This window comes from Thalassophryne amazonica, chromosome 10 (assembly GCF_902500255.1).
Source record: "Thalassophryne amazonica chromosome 10, fThaAma1.1, whole genome shotgun sequence".
Classification (NCBI taxonomy): domain Eukaryota; kingdom Metazoa; phylum Chordata; class Actinopteri; order Batrachoidiformes; family Batrachoididae; genus Thalassophryne; species Thalassophryne amazonica.
The window spans coordinates 53694209-53713067 of NC_047112.1; the positions used below are offsets into that span (position 1 = coordinate 53694209).

The window sequence follows — 18859 nt, forward strand, 5'->3', positions numbered from 1 at the left end:
ATTGGGGTAATATGGTACTACGAGGTCCCTAAGATAAGATGGGACCTGATTATTCAAAACCTTATAAGTAAGAAGAAGAATTTTAAATTCTATTCTAGAATTAACAGGAAGCCAATGAAGAGAGGCCAATATGGGTAAGATATGCTCTCTCCTTCTAGTCCCCGTCAGTACTCTAGCTGCAGCATTTTGAATTAACTGAAGGCTTTTTAGGGAACTTTTAGGACAACCTGATAATAATGAATTACAATAGTCCAGCCTAGAGGAAATAAATGCATGAATTAGTTTTTCAGCATCACTCTGAGACAAGACCTTTCTGATTTTAGAGATATTGCGTAAATGCAAAAAAGCAGTCCTACATATTTGTTTAATATGCACTTTGAATGACATATCCTGATCAAAAATGACTCCAAGATTTCTCACAGTATTACTAGAGGTCAGGGTAATGCCATCCAGAGTAAGGATCTGGTTAGACACCATGTTTCTAAGATTTGTGGGGCCAAGTACAATAACTTCAGTTTTATCTGAGTTTAAAAGCAGGAAATTAGAGGTCATCCATGTCTTTATGTCTGTAAGACAATCCTGCAGTTTAGCTAATTGGTGTGTGTCCTCTGGCTTCATGGATAGATAAAGCTGGGTATCATCTGCGTAACAATGAAAATTTAAGCAATACCGTCTAATAATACTGCCTAAGGGAAGCATGTATAAAGTGAATAAAATTGGTCCTAGCACAGAACCTTGTGGAACTCCATAATTAACTTTAGTCTGTGAAGAAGATTCCCCATTTACATGAACAAATTGTAATCTATTAGACAAATATGATTCAAACCACCGCAGCGCAGTGCCTTTAATACCTATGGCATGCTCTAATCTCTGTAATAAAATTTTATGGTCAACAGTATCAAAAGCAGCACTGAGATCTAACAGAACAAGCACAGAGATGAGTCCACTGTCCGAGGCCATAAGAAGATCATTTGTAACCTTCACTAATGCTGTTTCTGTACTATGATGAATTCTAAAACCTGACTGAAACTCTTCAAATAGACCATTCCTCTGCAGATGATCAGTTAGCTGTTTTACAACTACCCTTTCAAGAATTTTTGAGAGAAAAGGAAGGTTGGAGATTGGCCTATAATTAGCTAAGATAGCTGGGTCAAGTGATGGCTTTTTAAGTAATGGTTTAATTACTGCCACCTTAAAAGCCTGTGGTACATAGCCAACTAACAAAGATAGATTGATCATATTTAAGATCGAAGCATTAAATAATGGTAGGGCTTCCTTGAGCAGCCTGGTAGGAATGGGGTCTAATAAACATGTTGATGGTTTGGATGAAGTAACTAATGAGAATAACTCAGACAGAACAATCGGAGAGAAAGAGTCTAACCAAATACCGGCATCACTGAAAGCAGCCAAAGATAACGATACGTCTTTGGGATGGTTATGAGTAATTTTTTCTCTAATAGTTAAAATTTTGTTAGCAAAGAAAGTCATGAAGTCATTACTAGTTAAAGTTAATGGAATACTCAGCTCAATAGAGCTCTGACTCTTTGTCAGCCTGGCTACAGTGCTGAAAAGAAACCTGGGGTTGTTCTTATTTTCTTCAATTAGTGATGAGTAGAAAGATGTCCTAGCTTTACGAAGGGCTTTTTTATAGAGCAACAGACTCTTTTTCCAGGCTAAGTGAAGATCTTCTAAATTAGTGAGACGCCATTTCCTCTCCAACTTACGGGTTATCTGCTTTAAGCTACGAGTTTGTGAGTTATACCACGGAGTCAGACACTTCTGATTTAAAGCTCTCTTTTTCAGAGGAGCTACAGCATCCAAAGTTGTCTTCAATGAGGATGTAAAACTATTGACGAGATACTCTATCTCCCTTACAGAGTTTAGGTAGCTACTCTGCACTGTGTTGGTATATGGCATTAGAGAACATAAAGAAGGAATCATATCCTTAAACCTAGTTACAGCGCTTTCTGAAAGACTTCTAGTGTAATGAAACTTATTCCCCACTGCTGGGTAGTCCATCAGAGTAAATGTAAATGTTATTAAGAAATGATCAGACAGAAGGGAGTTATCAGGGAATACTGTTAAGTCTTCTATTTCCATACCATAAGTCAGAACAAGATCTAAGATATGATTAAAGTGGTGGGTGGACTCATTTACTTTTTGAGCAAAGCCAATAGAGTCTAATAATAGATTAAATGCAGTGTTGAGGCTGTCATTCTCAGCATCTGTGTGGATGTTAAAATCGCCCACTATAATTATCTTATCTGAGCTAAGCACTAAGTCAGACAAAAGGTCTGAAAATTCACAGAGAAACTCACAGTAACGACCAGGTGGACGATAGATAATAACAAATAAAACTGGTTTTTGGGACTTCCAATTTGGATGGACAAGACTAAGAGACAAGCTTTCAAATGAATTAAAGCTCTGTCTGGGTTTTGGATTAATTAATAAGCTGGAATGGAAGATTGCTGCTAATCCTCCACCCCGGCCCGTGCTACGAGCATTCTGACAGTTAGTGTGACTCGGGGGTGTTGACTCATTTAAACTAACATATTCATCCTGCTGTAACCAGGTTTCTGTTAGGCAGAATAAATCAATATGTTGATCAATTATTATATCATTTACCAACAGGGACTTAGAAGAGAGAGACCTAATGTTTAATAGACCACATTTAACTGTTTTAGTCTGTGGTGCAGTTGAAGGTGCTATATTATTTTTTCTTTTTGAATTTTTATGCTTAAATAGATTTTTGCTGGTTATTGGTAGTCTGGGAGCAGGCACCGTCTCTACGGGGATGGGGTAATGAGGGGATGGCAGGGGGAGAGAAGCTGCAGAGAGGTGTGTAAGACTACAACTCTGCTTCCTGGTCCCAACCCTGGATAGTCACGGTTTGGAGGATTTAAGAAAATTGGCCAGATTTCTAGAAATGAGAGCTGCTCCATCCAAAGTGGGATGGCTGCCGTCTCTCCTAACAAGACCAGGTTTTCCCCAGAAGCTTTGCCAATTATCTATGAAGCCCACCTCATTTTTTGGACACCACTCAGACAGCCAGCAATTCAAGGAGAACATGCGGCTAAACATGTCACTCCCGGTCTGATTGGGGAGGGGCCCAGAGAAAACTACAGAGTCCGACATTGTTTTTGCAAAGTTACACACCGATTCAATGTTAATTTTAGTGACCTCCGATTGGCGTAACCGGGTGTCATTACTGCCGACGTGAATTACAATCTTACCAAATTTACGCTTAGCCTTAGCCAGCAGTTTCAAATTTCCTTCAATGTCGCCTGCTCTGGCCCCCGGAAGACAATTGACTATGGTTGCTGGTGTCGCTAACTTCACATTTCTCAAAACAGAGTCGCCAATAACCAGAGTTTGATCCTCGGCGGGTGTATCGTCGAGTGGGGAAAAACGGTTAAAGATGTGAACGGGTTGGCGGTGTACACGGGGCTTCTGTTTAGGGCTACGCTTCCTCCTCACAGTCACCCAGTCGGCCTGCTTTCCCGGCTGCTCGGGATCTGCCAGGGGGGAACTAACGGCGGCTAAGCTACCTTGGTCCGCACCGACTACAGGGGCCTTGCTAGCTGTAGAATTTTCCACGGTGCGGAGCCGAGTCTCCAATTCGCCCAGCCTGGCCTCCAAAGCTACGAATAAGCTACACTTATTACAAGTACCATTACTGCTAAAGGAGGCCGAGGAATAACTAAACATTTCACACCCAGAGCAGAAAAGTGCGGGAGAGACAGGAGAAGCCGCCATGCTAAATCGGCTAAGAGCTAGTAGCTACGCTAAGCTAGCGGATTCCTAAAAACACGCAAAGCGAATAATGTGTAAATAATTTAGAGGTGATTCAGCAGAAGGAGTGCTTTAGTTAAGGCACGTAAAGATTACACTGGGAAACAAATCGTAATCTAGATAACTAGATCAATCTAACTGCGCAGATCAAACAGCTAACAGATACAGAAAAACACCGCTGTGCTCCGGAACAAGAAGTGATACAATACCGCAGTGAGAGCCGACCACCAGTAGAGTCAAGTAAAAAAGTAAAAAAAAAAAAAATAAAAAATAAAAAGGTAAAAAAGTAAAAAAGTAAAAAAGTCTTGAAAAAGACTATTAGTTCAAAGTCCAAAGCAGCAGGTAGCAGTCTCTGTGTAAACAGTCCCAACAGAGAGCCAAAATTAACAGATACAGCAAAACACCGCTGTGCTCCGGAACAGGAAGTGATACAAATGTCTCCTATCTAACCAAAGGACAGGTAGATACAGTATTTCAAGGAGGATTTATAGCACAAAATAGCATTAGCTAAAAACCGTCAGACACGGTGATGGCTAAAAACGCATTTTGGTGGCAGACCTCGGCAAGATTGGAAAATTGCCAGTATGAGAGAGGAAAGCAGTAAAAATGATGGTACATTGGGGGAGCGAGGGGTTCAGTGATAACATGAGCAACCAATATATCAGACTGCACCTGATGGTGAGGAGCCCCCAGGGTGCCCCCCAAACCACACGCATCAATTTATCCATTTATTTATTTCTTCCTGCTGTTACCGTGTCCATCTCAGACGTGGGACACTCTCGTGTTCTAAAAATCAATCTGCCAACAGAAACAGTCTCACTCTGTCTTCAATGACCTGAATGGGATTGGGTGGACATGATGAGCGTGGTCAGGCTGCAGAGAGTTAATGCGATCATCCATAAGAGACGAGCTGCATGGTGAGTGTCTCTGTGTGCGTGTATCACAGACTATTAAGTACTTTTAAAGAGCTCCGGCTACAACCTTTCTGCAGACAAACTCACACGTGCATGCACATGTGCAGCATCCCACCGCTGCAGCATGGCTGCAGCATCCGACCAGGTATAAATACTGGCTTGACACTTTAATGTCAGGGGACGGCGTGTCCTGGATTAGATACTTCTAACCCACAGCGGAGCTTGACATTGCTGGGATGAAGGTGCTGTAGTGGGCTGAGAAGGGAGGGCAGCTATTATGGCAGGTCTATGTTTGATGTATAAGGGCATCTAACACAGACTGTCCAAGCGCGAGAGGCTCCAAGATGCTTTGTGGCCAGTTTTCATTGGCATTGCTGTGGTTGTCACCCCCCCCAACATCCACCACCACCACCACCACCCCACTCAACAAAAAGCCAAGCGCTTTACTAAAAATTGATTGGTGTACATCGGAGACACATAGAAACACTTTGCTCACATGAAAATAGAGAATTACATACTGAAAAATTAAGTGCTTTTCTCCGCTCCTTGATCCTGTTGACCGTGCTCCGAACCTGAAAGAAGGAGAGAGAGAAAGAGATAAGTCTATCTCTGCCACAGCACTCAGTGAAACACACAATGAATCAGAACAAAGAATCCTTCACGGCCACCTCCAGCTGACACCCAAAACATAAAAAACTAAATAAAAAATAAACACAGGAAATTACATTTCATTATTTTTCAAGAACAGAGCATTGCTTTGTGGGCAGTGAAAAGTGGCACTCAGGGAGGTGTGTGTGTGTGTGTGTGTGTGTGTGTGTGTGTGTGTGTGTGTGTGTGTGTGTGTGTGTGTGTGTGTGTGTGTGTGTGTGTGTGTGTGTGTGTGAGGGTGTTCCACTATGTCCCAGTGGCTAATGGGACTTGAAAGTGACACATCGAGCTGGCAAACTAAGGAGACGACTTCCAGCTATCATCTGTCAACACACAGCGCCGGGACCAACAAATGGAGCTATTGGAGGAGAAGGGGCCGCCCTAGCAGAACAGATTACATTTTTACACTCCGGACGAAACAGTGCACAGCACACCTTCATTTAACACATACAACACCAAAAGCAGAAGCCTTATGATACTGATTGTGCACGGAACAAACCAAATTGGGGGACAATACTGAAAATGGAAAAAACAAACCAGTGATCCGTTAATTTTTTCTAATTCGTTGTAGACAGTATGAACCCAAGATACTTCATGCTTTGTATGGTCAACTTCATTTAATTTGCTCATATATCCATCCTACATTTCAGACCTATAATAATTAATTTAATTAATTTCACCAGAAAAACCAAAAAATATCTTGGGTTCATACAGTCTGCAATGAAATAGAAGTCAAAGTAAATGCCAGGAAGGCTGTAGTTTTTGATTTTTGTTTGGTTTGTTTTGATATAGGATTTTTCTGATTTGGGGTTGCAAATACTGTATGTATAAACCTATGTACTCATATATACCGATACCTACATTTGTTATACATATTGGTAAGAATGAAATTTTCATCTTAGGTGCATGTCCACTGTGAGAGACATAATCTAAAAAAAAAAAATCCGTAAATCACAATGTATGATTTTTTTAAAATAATTTATTTGTATGTTACTGCTGCAAATAAGGATTTGAACACCTACCAACCAGCAAGAATTCTGGCTCACACAGACCTGTTAATTTTTCTTTAAGAAGTCCTCTTATTCTGCACTCTTTACCTGTATTAACTGCACCTGTTTGAACTTGTTACCTGTATAAAAGACACCTGTTCACACACTCAATCAATCACACTCCAACCTGTTCACCATAGCCAAGACTAAAGAGCTGTCTAAGGACACCAGGAACAAAACTGTAGACCTACACAAGGCTGGGATAGACTACAGGACAACAGGCAAGCAGCTTGGTAGAAGACAACAACTGTTATGATTATTTATTAGAAAGTGGAAGAAACACAAGATGACTGTCAATCTCCCTCGGTCTGCGATTCCATGCAAGATCTCACTTTGTGGGGTAAGGATGATTCTGAGAAAGCTCAGAACTACACAGGAGGACCTGGTCAATGACCTGAAGAGAGCTGGGACCACAGTCACAAAGATTACATTAGTAACACATGATGCTGTCATGGTTTAAAATCCTGTAGGGCAGGAAAGTCCCCCTGCTCAAGCCAACACATGTCCAGGCCCGTTTGAAGTTCATCAGTGACCATCTGGATGATCCAGAGGAGGCAAGGGAGAAGGTCATGTGGTCAGATGAGACCAAAATCGAGCTTTTTGGAATCAACTCCACTTACCATGTTTAGAGGATAAGAACAACCCCAAGAAAACCATCCCAACTGTGAAGCATGGGGGTGGAAACATCATACTCTGGGGGTGCTCTTCTGCAAAGGGACTGCACCGTATTGAAGGGAGGATGGATGGGGTCATGTATTGCGAGATTTTGGCAAACAACCTCCTTCTCTCAGTAAGAGCATTGAAGATGGGTCATGGCTGGGTCTTCCAGCATGACAATGACCCCAAACACATAGCCAGGGCAACTAAGGAGGGGCTCCATAAGAAGCATTTCAAATTCCCGGAGTGGCCTGGCCAGTCTCCAGACCTGAACTCAACAGAAAATCTTTGGAGGGAGCTGAAACTCCAAATCTGCTGCAGTGTGTGAAAACTTGGTCAAGAACTACAGGAAATGTTTAACCTCTGTAATTGCAAACAAAGGGTACTGTAACAAATATTAACATTGATTTTCACAGGTGTTCAAATACTTATTTGCAGCAGTAACATACAAATAAATTATTAAAAAATCATACATTGTGATTTCTGGAATTATTTTTTAAGATTATGTCTCTCACAGTGGACATTTACCTAAGTTGAAAATTTCAGACATCTCCATGATTTCTAAGTGGGAGAACTTGCAAAATCGCAGGGTGTTCAAATACTTATTTTCCTCACTGTATATATATATAAGGTCTATTAGATAATAAACCGACCCTTTTATTTTTTTATTTTAACTATATGGATTTGAAAGTAAAAAATGTTCAATGGGACTAACGTTTCGATGTGAGAGTCACATCTTCCTCAGATTCCTTAACGTTAGTCCCGTTGAACATTTTTTACTTTCAGCACCTTATTAAATTTTCTGGCACTTATTCCTGTGTTGCACCAGTTATTTTTCTTTTTTACAAATTAGTCCTACTTGGCTGCAACAGATTTTTTTGTGCTATACAGAAGCACGGTAAAATCTGTTTTTGCTCTACAAGATATTTAATGTTCAAACTGATAAACTTTGTTTTTGTGCACATATTTGCTCATTTTGAAATGGATGCCTGCAACACGGTTCAAAAAAGCTGGGACAGTGGTATGTTTACCACTGTGTTACATCACCTTTCCTTCTAACAACACTCAATAAGCGTTTGGGAACTGAGGACAGTAATTGCTGAAGCTTTGTAGGTGGAATTCTTTCCCATTCTTGCTTGATGAATGACTTCAGTTGTTCAACAGTCCAGGGTCTCCGTATTTTGCGCCTCATAATGTGCCACACATTTTCAATGGGCAACAGGTCTGGACTGCAGGCAGGCCAGTCTAGTACCCACACTCTTTTACTACGAAGCCACGCTGTTGTAACAAGTGCAGAATGTGGCTTGGCATTGTCTTGCTGAAATAAGCAGGGACGTCCCTGAAAAAGATGTTGCTTGGATGGCAGCATGTGTTGCTCCAAAACCTGGATGTACATTTCAGCACTGATGGCACCAGATATGTAAGTTGTCCATGCCATGGGCACTAACACACCACCATACCATCACAGATGCTGGATTTTGAACTTTGTGCTGGTAACAATCTGGATGGTCTTTTTCCACTTTTGTCTGGAGGACACGACATCCATGAATTCCAAAAACAATTTGAAATGTGGACTCATCAGACCACAACAAACCTTGCGTCTGTCCATTTCAAATAAGCTCAGGCCCAGAGAAGGTGGCGGCGTTTCTGGATGTTGTTGATTTATGGCTTTCGCTTTGCATGGTAGAGTTTTAACTTGCACTTGTAGATGTAACGACGAACTGTGTTAACTGACAATGGTTTTCTGAAGTGTTCCTGAGCCCACGCTGTAAGATACTTAAGACAATGATGTTGTTTTTTAATGCAGTGTCGCCTGAAGGATCAAAGGTCACAAGCATTCAATGTTGATTTTCGGCCTTGCTCCTTACGTGTAGAAAGTTCTCCAGATTCTCTGAATCTTCTGATTATATAATGGACTGTAGATAATGGAATCCCTAAATTCCTTGCAATTGAACATTGAGAAACATTGTACTGAAACTGTTGGACTATTTTTTCGCTCAGTTGTTCACAAAGTGGTGATCCTTGCCCCATCTTTGCTTGTGAATGGCTGAGCCTTTTGGAGATGCTCCTTTTATAGCCAATCATGACACTCACCTGTTTCCAATTAACCTGTTCACCTGTGGAATGTTCCAAACAGGTATTCTTTGAGCATTCACCAACTTTCCCAGTCTTTTGTTGTCCCTGTCCCATCTTTTCTGAAATGTGTTGCAGACATCCATTTCAAAATGAGCAAATATTTGCACAAAAACAAAAAAGTCTATCAGTTTGAACATTAAATATTGCCTTTGTGGTGTATTCAATGGAATATAGGTTGAAGAGGATTTGCAAATCATTGTATTCTGTTTTTATTTACATTTCACACAACATCCTAACTTCATTGGAATTGGGGTTGTATATACCCACATCCAATGACATGCAGGTTATGTTGGGAAAGTGTCGGTACACGGACCCACAACAGGGGGCGCAAAGGAACGGACAATGGAGTAGGTCAAATAACAACACTTTACTGTTGTGAATGTGCACAACAAATACAACAGATTACAACAATAGATCAGAATCAATCCACAAAGGTGTCGTGTGGGCAGGCTCGAAGATAGGAGACACCTGTCCAAAGCAGAACCGGAACCACACGATTTCCTCCGCCACCAGACCCCGGGAATACTGGAGCCGCCAAGTCCCGAACTCCCAGGTGGCCACTGCCTCCGCGTGTCGGACCTGGTACTGCTGGCGAGGAACAAAAACACAATTAAAGGTGGGCGCGTTTGCACCCAGTAATCCACACGGCAGGAAAGCTACCTCCACCTCTCGTTGGAAAAAAGGTCTGTTATCACTCACAAAAGTCACAAAAGGTCACTGTCAAGCAGTCAGCTGAGAATATTACCTTCCAGGTAGAACGATATCTCGGCAAAGAGGTGGAGACGTCGTCCTGCTGATGTACCCCTGCTGATTGGTAACAGCTGTTGCAGGTGATGCGTGACAGCTGTCACCCTAGCTGCTCCTGTGAGGCGGCTGCGCCCTCTGGTGCCTGGAGCCCGCACTCCAGGCAGGGTGCCCTCTGGTGGTGGGCCAGCAGTACCTCCTCTTCTGGCGGCCCACACAACAGGACCCCCCCCTCAACGGGCGCCTCCTGGCGCCCGACCAGGCTTGTCCGGGTGGCGGCGGTAGAAATCGGCCAGGAGGGCCGGGTCCAGGATGAAGCTCCTCTTCACCCAGGAGCGTTCTTCGGGGCCGTACCCCTCCCAGTCCACCAAATACTGGAAGCCCCGGCCCATCCTACGGACATCCAAAAGCCGGCGTACAGTCCAAGCCGGCTCGCCATCGATGATCCGGGCAGGAGGCGGCGCCGGACCCGGAGTACAGAGGGGTGAGGAGTGATGAGGTTTAATCCGGGACACATGAAACACAGGATGGATCCACAGTGAGGCCGGCAGCCGAAGCCTCACTGCGGCTGGACTGATGACCTTCAGGATCTTGAATGGGCCGATGTAACGGTCCTGTAACTTGGGGGAGTCCACTTGGAGGGGGATGTCCTTTGTGGATAACCACACCTCCTGCCCAGGCCGATACGCAGGGGCCGGGGTCCGCCGACGGTCTGCATGGGCTTTTGCCCTCGTCCGGGCCTTTAGCAAAGCAGAACGGGCGGCACGCCACACCCGACGCAGGTGGGCCTGGACCGAGGGTACACCGACCTCTCCCTCAACCACCGGAAACAACGGGGGCTGATACCCCAGACATACCTCAAAAGGGGAGAGGCCGGTGGCTGAAGACACCTGGCTGTTATGGGCATACTCGATCCAGGCCAAATGGGTACTCCAGGCCGCCGGGTGTGCGGCAGTCACGCAGCGCAAGGCCTGCTCCACCTCCTGGTTTACCCGTTCTGCTTGCCCGTTGGTCTGAGGGTGGTACCCGGACGAGAGACTTACCGTGGCCCCCAGTTCCCGGCAGAAGCTCCTCCAGACTTGCGAGGAGAACTGGGGACCGCGATCGGAGACGATGTCTGTTGGAATCCCATGCAGCCGGACGACGTGGTGGACCAGGAGGTCCGCTGTCTCCTGGGCTGTTGGGAGCTTCGGGAGGGCCACGAAGTGGGCCGCCTTGGAGAATCGGTCCACTATCGTGAGGATGGTGGTGTTACCCTGGGACGGCGGGAGGCCCGTGACAAAATCCAGGCCGATGTGGGACCAGGGGCGATGAGGCACGGGCAGCGGCTGGAGTAAACCTGATGCCCGGCGATGGTCAGCCTTGCCCCTGGCGCAGGTGGTGCAGGCCTGGATATAATCCCGGACGTCGGCCTCTAGGGACGCCCACCAGAAGCGCTGCCGGACAACTGCCACGGTTCTTCGCACCCCTGGATGACAGGAGAGATTGGAGCCGTGACAGAAGTCCAGGACTGCAGCCCTAGCTTCTGGTGGGACGTATAGTTTGTTCTTCGGCCCAGTTCCGGGGTCCGGGCTTCGTGCCAGGGCCTCCCGGACGGTTCTCTCTACGTCCCAGGTGAGGGTGGCCACGATAGTGGACTCCGGGATGATGGGTTCCGGTGGATCTGACAACTCCGCTTTGACTTCATCTTCATGTACCCGGGACAAGGCATCCGATCTCTGGTTCTTGGTCCCGGGATGGTAGGTGATCCGGAAGTCAAAACGGCCGAAGAACAGTGACCAGCGGGCTTGCCTGGGGTTCAGCCGCTTGGCGGTCCTGATATACTCCAGGTTCCGGTGGTCAGTGAAAACCGTGAATGGCACGGACGTTCCCTCCAACAGATGTCTCCACTCTTCAAGAGCCTCTTACACCGCAAGGAGTTCTCGATTGCCGACGTCATAGTTCCGTTCGGCCGGGGTCAACCTGCGGGAAAAATAGGCACACGGGTGAAGGACCTTATCGGTCTTCCCGCTCTGGGAAAGCACGGCTCCTATCCCTGAGTCCGAGGCATCCACTTCAACCACTAACTGGCGACTAGGATCGGGCTGCACCAGAACGGGTGCAGACGAGAAGCGCCGTTTCAACTCCTTGAACGCGGCATCGCAACGATCCGACCAGGTGAAGGGGACTTTTGGTGAGGTCAGGGCTGTCAGGGGGCTAACTACCTGACTGTAGCCCTTAATGAACCTCCTGTAGAAATTTGCAAAGCCGAGGAACTGTTGCAGCTTCCTACGGCTAGTGGGTTGGGGCCAGTCTCTCACCGCTGCAACCTTGGCCGGATCAGGAGCGACGGAGTTGGGGGAGATGATAAACCCCAGGAAGGACAAAGATGTGCGGTGAAACTCACACTTCTCGCCCTTCACAAACAGGCGGTTCTCCAACAACCGCTGCAGGACCTGACGTACATGCCGGACATGAGTCTCAGGATCCGGAGAAAAGATGAGTATATCGTCCAGATATACGAAGACGAATCGGTGCAGGAAATCCCGCAAGACATCATTAACCAATGCTTGGAACGTCGCGGGGGCGTTTGTGAGGCCGAACGGCATGACCAGGTACTCAAAGTGACCTAATGGGGTGTTGAATGCCGTCTTCCATTCGTCTCCCTTCCGGATCCGAACCAGGTGATACGCATTTCTAAGATCCAGCTTAGTAAAGATTTTGGCTCCATGCAGGGGGGTGAACACGGAATCTAATAATGGCAACGGGTATCGGTTGCGAACCGTAATCTCATTCAGCCCCCTGTAATCAATACATGGACGAAGTCCGCCATCTTTCTTGCCCACAAAAAAGAAACCTGCCCCCATCGGGGAGGTGGAGTTCCGGATCAGCCAGGCAGCTAATGAGTCCCGGATGTAGGTCTCCATTGATTCGCGCTCAGGTCGTGAGAGGTTGTACAGCCTGCTGGACGGGAACTCAGCGCCTGGAACCAAATCAATGGCACAATCGTACGGACGGTGCAGGGGAAGGGTGAGTGCCAGATCCTTGCTGAAGACATCAGAAAGATCGTGGTACTCAACCGGCACTGCCGTCAGATTGGGAGGGACTTTGACCTCCTCCTTAGCCTGGGAACCGGGAGGAACCGAGGATCCTAAACACACCCGATGGCAGGTTTCGCTCCACTGAACCACCACCCCAGACGGCCAATCGATCCGGGGATTGTGCTTTAACATCCATGGGATGCCCAAAATCACGCGGGAGGTAGAAGAAGTTACAAAAAACTCAATCTCCTCCCGGTGGTTTCCAGACACCACCAGAGTTACTGGTTGTGTCTTGTGTGTGAGTAAAGGGAGGAGGGTGCCATCTAGTGCCCGCACCTGCAATGGCGAAGGAAGCGCCACCAGAGGGAGCCCTACCTCCTTTGCCCATCTGCTGTCTAGCAGATTCCCTTCTGACCCCGTGTCCACCAGTGCTCGGGCTTGAAGGGTTAAATCCCCGCTCAGGATTGTGACTGGGAGTCGTGTGGCAATTTGTGTGTGTCTCACTTGAATGTCTTGACCCCCCTTAGCCCAGTCTCTAAGGGTGAGTGTTGACGTTTTGGCCGTTTGGGGCAGTCTCTCTGTGTGTGCTCTGTTGAGCTGCAGAGAAAACACTCTCCACGGATCAGCCTCCCCATTTTGGCCCTGTGCGTTTCCCTAACAACGTCACCAGGGGGAGCTGTTGCCCCACAAAGCGCTGCGGCTGTGGAGTGTGGGGAGGGCGGCCCCTTTTCGAACCCGAAGGGAGAGGGGCGGCGCGTATCCGGTCACGTCCTTCGCCTCGCTCCCGACGGCGTTCCTCTAACCGATTGTCTAATCGTATAACGAGATCAATAAGCCCGTCTAAATCCCGCGGTTCGTCCTTGGCCACCAGGAGCTCCTTCAGGACCAACGACAGTCCGTTTACGAAGGCGGCGCGGAGGGCAGTGTTATTCCAGCTGGACCTCGCAGCCGCGATGCGGAAGTCGACTGCATAAACAGCTGCGCTCCGGCGCCCCTGTCTCATTGACAACAGCACGGCTGAAGCGGTCTCTCCTCTATTTGGGTGATCGAACACTGTTCTGAACTCCCTCACAAACCCATCATATATCAGAAGGAGCCGTGAATTTTGCTCCCAAAGCGCTGTAGCCCAAGCGCGTGCCTTGCCGCGAAGCAGATTAATGACATAAGCTATCTTACTAGCATCAGTCGCGTACATGACGGGACGTTGTGCGAAGACGAGCGAACACTGCATAAGAAAGTCCGCGCACGTCTCCACACAACCCCCGTACGGCTCTGGAGGGCTTATGTATGCTTCCGGGGAAGGTGGGAGGGGTCGTTGAACGACCTGTGGAACGTCACTGTTACGCACAGGATCGACAGGAGGGAGAGCCGCAGCAGCGCCCAGAGGGCGCGCTTCCACCTGCGCGGCGAGAGCCTCCACCCTGCGGTTACGGAGGACGTTCTGCTCGGTCATTAAATCCAACCGAGCCGTGAAAGCGGTGAGGATCCGCTGCAACTCACCGATCATTCCTCCTGCGGACGCCTGTGCGCCCTGTTCTTCCATTGGCCGTTCAACAGCCGGTTTGACGCCCCTCGGGATCCATGACGCTGGCCGAGATATCCTGTTGGGAAAGTGTCGGTACACGGACCCACAACAGGGGCGCAAAGGAACGGACAATGGAGTAGGTCAAATAACAACACTTTACTGTTGTGAATGTGCACAACAAATACAACAGATTACAACAATAGATCAGAATCAATCCACAAAGGTGTCGTGTGGGCAGGCTCGAAGATAGGAGACACCTGTCCAAAGCAGAACCGGAACCACACGATTTCCTCCGCCACCAGACCCCGGGAATACTGGAGCCGCCAAGTCCCGAACTCCCAGGTGGCCACTGCCTCCGCGTGTCGGACCTGGTACTGCTGGCGAGGAACAAAAACACAATTAAAGGTGGGCGCGTTTGCACCCAGTAATCCACACGGCAGGAAAGCTACCTCCACCTCTCATTGGAAAAAAGGTCTGTTATCACTCACAAAAGTCACAAAAGGTTACTGTCAAGCAGTCAGCTGAGAATATTACCTTCCAGGTAGAACGATATCTCGGCAAAGAGGTGGAGACGTCGTCCTGCTGATGTACCCCTGCTGACTGGTAACAGCTGTTGCAGGTGATGCGTGACAGCTGTCACCCTAGCTGCTCCTGTGAGGCGGCTGCGCCCTCTGGTGCCTGGAGCCCGCACTCCAGGCAGGGCGCCCTCTGGTGGTGGGCCAGCAGTACCTCCTCTTCTGGCGGCCCACACAACAGGTTAGGTGGATTGTCCGTAGGTATGTGTGGGTGTGAATGTGTTTGTTTTTCTATATGTGGCCCTGTGACAGATTGGTGTCCTGTCCAGGGTGTACGCCCCTCATGACTGCTAGGATAGGCTCCAGCCCCCCGCAACTCTTAATTGGAGTAAGCGGTTGAAGATGACTGAGTGAGTGTATATTTGTGTATGTAATACATATGTAAGGGCCCCTTCACACATAGTACGAATGTGGTTGACTTGCGCATGAAGCAGGAATCGTATGCAATACATGTAAAATCGTAGCTGCCTCTAATGCCTCGTACACCAGTTGCTACAACTATTTGCGCACACCAGTGGCTGAAACACAGAGTGTGCACTGTGAGAGGCCATCGAACCCTCTTGCGGCAGTGGTCGGCCAAATTCCAGCTGACACACACGAACATCTAACACTGCTCGCTTGGCACTTAGAAAATGTGTGGCCATTCACACTATTAACACGACAACAATCAGCAGTCAATCACTGTTGGGATGGATGTGAAATTTGTCTAAAGCCCCTTTCACATTGGCGTATTCATAGAGCTGCGTATTGCAACATTGTGTTTCATTTAAATACACCCGAAATGCGGGCGTACTCAGCCTTTTCCCATGTTCGTTTCATACTTGCAGCTGCGCGTGGTCGGATGTACCTTGCCGCTATTTAAACCCAGTTCACTCCTGCCGGCTGTGCAGAACACATCACAGTGGACTGTATCATGAGGTTTTTACAGTTGCATTACTGCCACAATCAGGGTGTTTGATGAGATCATACTTGTATTGCCAGCTTGATAAGAGGGATTCAATCAAATGTGGTGTTTTATATGGTGTGTGGTTGTATTTTTTTTAATACGTCAATGTCCTTCTTCATTTCAGGCATTTTTCCACACCTTTTACAGGACAGCGATGGTAGCTCAGTGGTAAAGTTTCTGGCTGGTTATCAGAGCTTTTTGAAAGTCACACAGCTGCTCGCACTGTGTTCCCGTGTACACGAAACCGTCGCACCGGGATCATGCATGCTTGCCCATCAGCTCAATATTTTCATGGTTCGCTTGTATGAGCTGTTCTGCCGTGAGTCGCCCTGATTTGTACTTATTCGATACTATCCACATATAGATAGATAGATAGATAGATAGATAGATAGATAGATAGATAGATAGATAGATAGATAGATAGATAGATAGATAGATAGATAGATAGATAGATAGATAGATAGATAGATAGATAGATAGATAGATAGATAGATAGATAGATAGATAGATAGATAGATAGATAGATAGATAGATAGATAGATATTTTTCAAGAAATTAAGTGGTGGGGTGAAAATCAGGCTTTTAAATTTGTAACTGAATAACATCTTTAATTAAACATAAAAAAGTCAGATTAGATTTTTGTTGATATTGAAATGTTTAAAACATTTAAAAACTGATTTTCCGTTGCAAGACGGATCAAGAAAAACATCAAGAACAACAATTTTTTTTAATTACTGGTTCTTTAAAATTTTGTATTGTACTTTTTTGAAAAAGAAAGTCATTTGTTAGACAGTGTTACAAGGCTCAAATTAATGTAAATACAAAGAGGTTATCTGCCAGGTAAATAAAATCAATCAGTAGTTGTGTTAATTGGGCAGAAATTACATAAAAGTCCCCGGAGTGTATTAGTGCATGTCGACAGCACTCGCTGTAAATTTGTAGCAGGTGGGCGCTCATCACCATCGCCCGTCCCTGCCCAGCCCACCACGTTAGTGAATATGCATTACAGCTTATGGCTTCATTAATTCGCTATGTTATACATTATGACCCCACTGTGAACAGACACACACACACAATATGTCTATAAAGAGAGCATGTTGCATAGATATCACTGTTTAAGAGCCACGTAATGATAAAAGCCTGAGCCAAGTGACAGGCCAAAATCAACAGCGTCATGTTTCCAAAGCACTTCTATTAATTCTGACATTTGCAGAAGGCCTTCGACACGCTACAGATGTTAGCGTGATAACGTCTTAATGTTGCTTAATGGGGAGAAAGAAGACCCAGGGATTTCATGGATATCAAAAGCAGCCGGCGTGCTGAGGCAATTACATGACACAACTTAATTAATCATTGACAATGAAGGGAAGGGCACTGTTTTAGTTAATCGTTATGTGTTTAAGGAGGATTTTCATGCACTCAAGGTTTTGTAGTGAAGTAAAGCGTGGTTTCTCATGTAAATCTGCATTAAGTATTACCATATAAAAGCACAGCGCACCCAACACCTGCCAACATCCTTGGAACTGATGGAAATAAAAGGTCATCAAAGCGTAGGATTACAAGGTGACCAACAAGGATAAGCTAATTGCAATGAATAATGGGAAGCTATTGTCTGGTAATTAGCAATTAAAACGCTGCATTTTGAGTGTAATAGAAGTAGTCTTTCTTCCGTACTATTATTTGCAATTATGAAGGCTGAAAGCCAGCCTAATATTTTTAAGGAATTTTCTGATTTTGAGGCATTGGTTAATTGAGCATATCAAAGCAAAATTTTATTGCCCAGAATTTCATCAAACAAGTGAACATCAAATAGCAACTTTGTAAAGTTTTGTTTTTTTCTCGTTTCCATCAGTGTGGTTTCGCAGTGGAGACTGTTTATCTCTTTATCGCTGTGGTCTGTCTACAGACTGTCATTCACATTGATTTCCAAAACATGTACCTGATTTTAATATAAAACCCGACCACTTCACCCTTTCTGCCCTTATTGCTACCACCTCTTTGCTGGCAGTCAGGTTCAAGCAGCGGTTCTTCCACACCGCCCTGTGAAAGCAGGTGGTGGACTGATGTGTGATAATTTAATCAAAAGAGAGGTTAGCAACCCCAGAGATCAAGGCTAGTTAGCGTAAATTAATACAGTCAGAACAGGAGCCCCCTGACTTGGTTTGGCCTCTGCTTTCCACTCAGATTACAGGGAAGAAAAAATAGAGAGAAGAAAAAAAAACATTCCCATCATTTCGTGTGGGTGTGTGTGTCTGCGCATGTGTGTGGGTGCATAATTTTGTAATTTTTCTATTAAGCAAGTATTTCCTTTAAGGTGTCACAGAGGATGAAACCTGAGGTAACCACTGCTTCCAGTGGAGGACAACATAATTACAGAAGAATATGGAGAAGTTAATCTAATGAAAAATAGAAGGAAGGTGGTGGTGGGGGTGGGGGCTGGGAGGTTTCAAAGGTTAACAAAGAAGTGTGGACTTTTTGAAAACCGAATCATATACACGAGCTGCTCACAAAGAGAGAAGAAACCCAACGGTCAAGGACAACACGAGAGTAAGAAAACAAATTTTCAAGCACTAAAACAGGCACTTAAGCTAGAATTCAATTTATTTATTAATTTATATAGCGCCAACTTCACGACAACGTCGCCCCAAGGCGCTTCACACAATTCACAACAACACAAATGAATCAAAAATCAAAATTAAAAGCAAGAAAAGCACAATAAAAAGATTAAAACACAGAAGAATAAAAGGAAATTACAAAGAAACAACTAATTCAATTATGATAAGACAGTCTAAAAAAAGTGGTGTCTTCAGTCTTGATTTAAAAGTCTCCACCGTGTCAGACTGCCAAATAACA

The 18859-nt window shown here is 45.8% G+C and overlaps 1 protein-coding gene across 1 annotated transcript in view; it reads right to left on the minus strand.

The window, feature by feature from the left end:
* LOC117518106 (adhesion G-protein coupled receptor D2) overlaps positions 1-18859 on the minus strand; it is a 282536-nt gene that overhangs the window by 21576 nt on the left and 242101 nt on the right. The window contains 1 exon segment of the mRNA XM_034179168.1: positions 5225-5278. Coding sequence (XP_034035059.1) covers positions 5225-5278 — 54 coding nt within the window.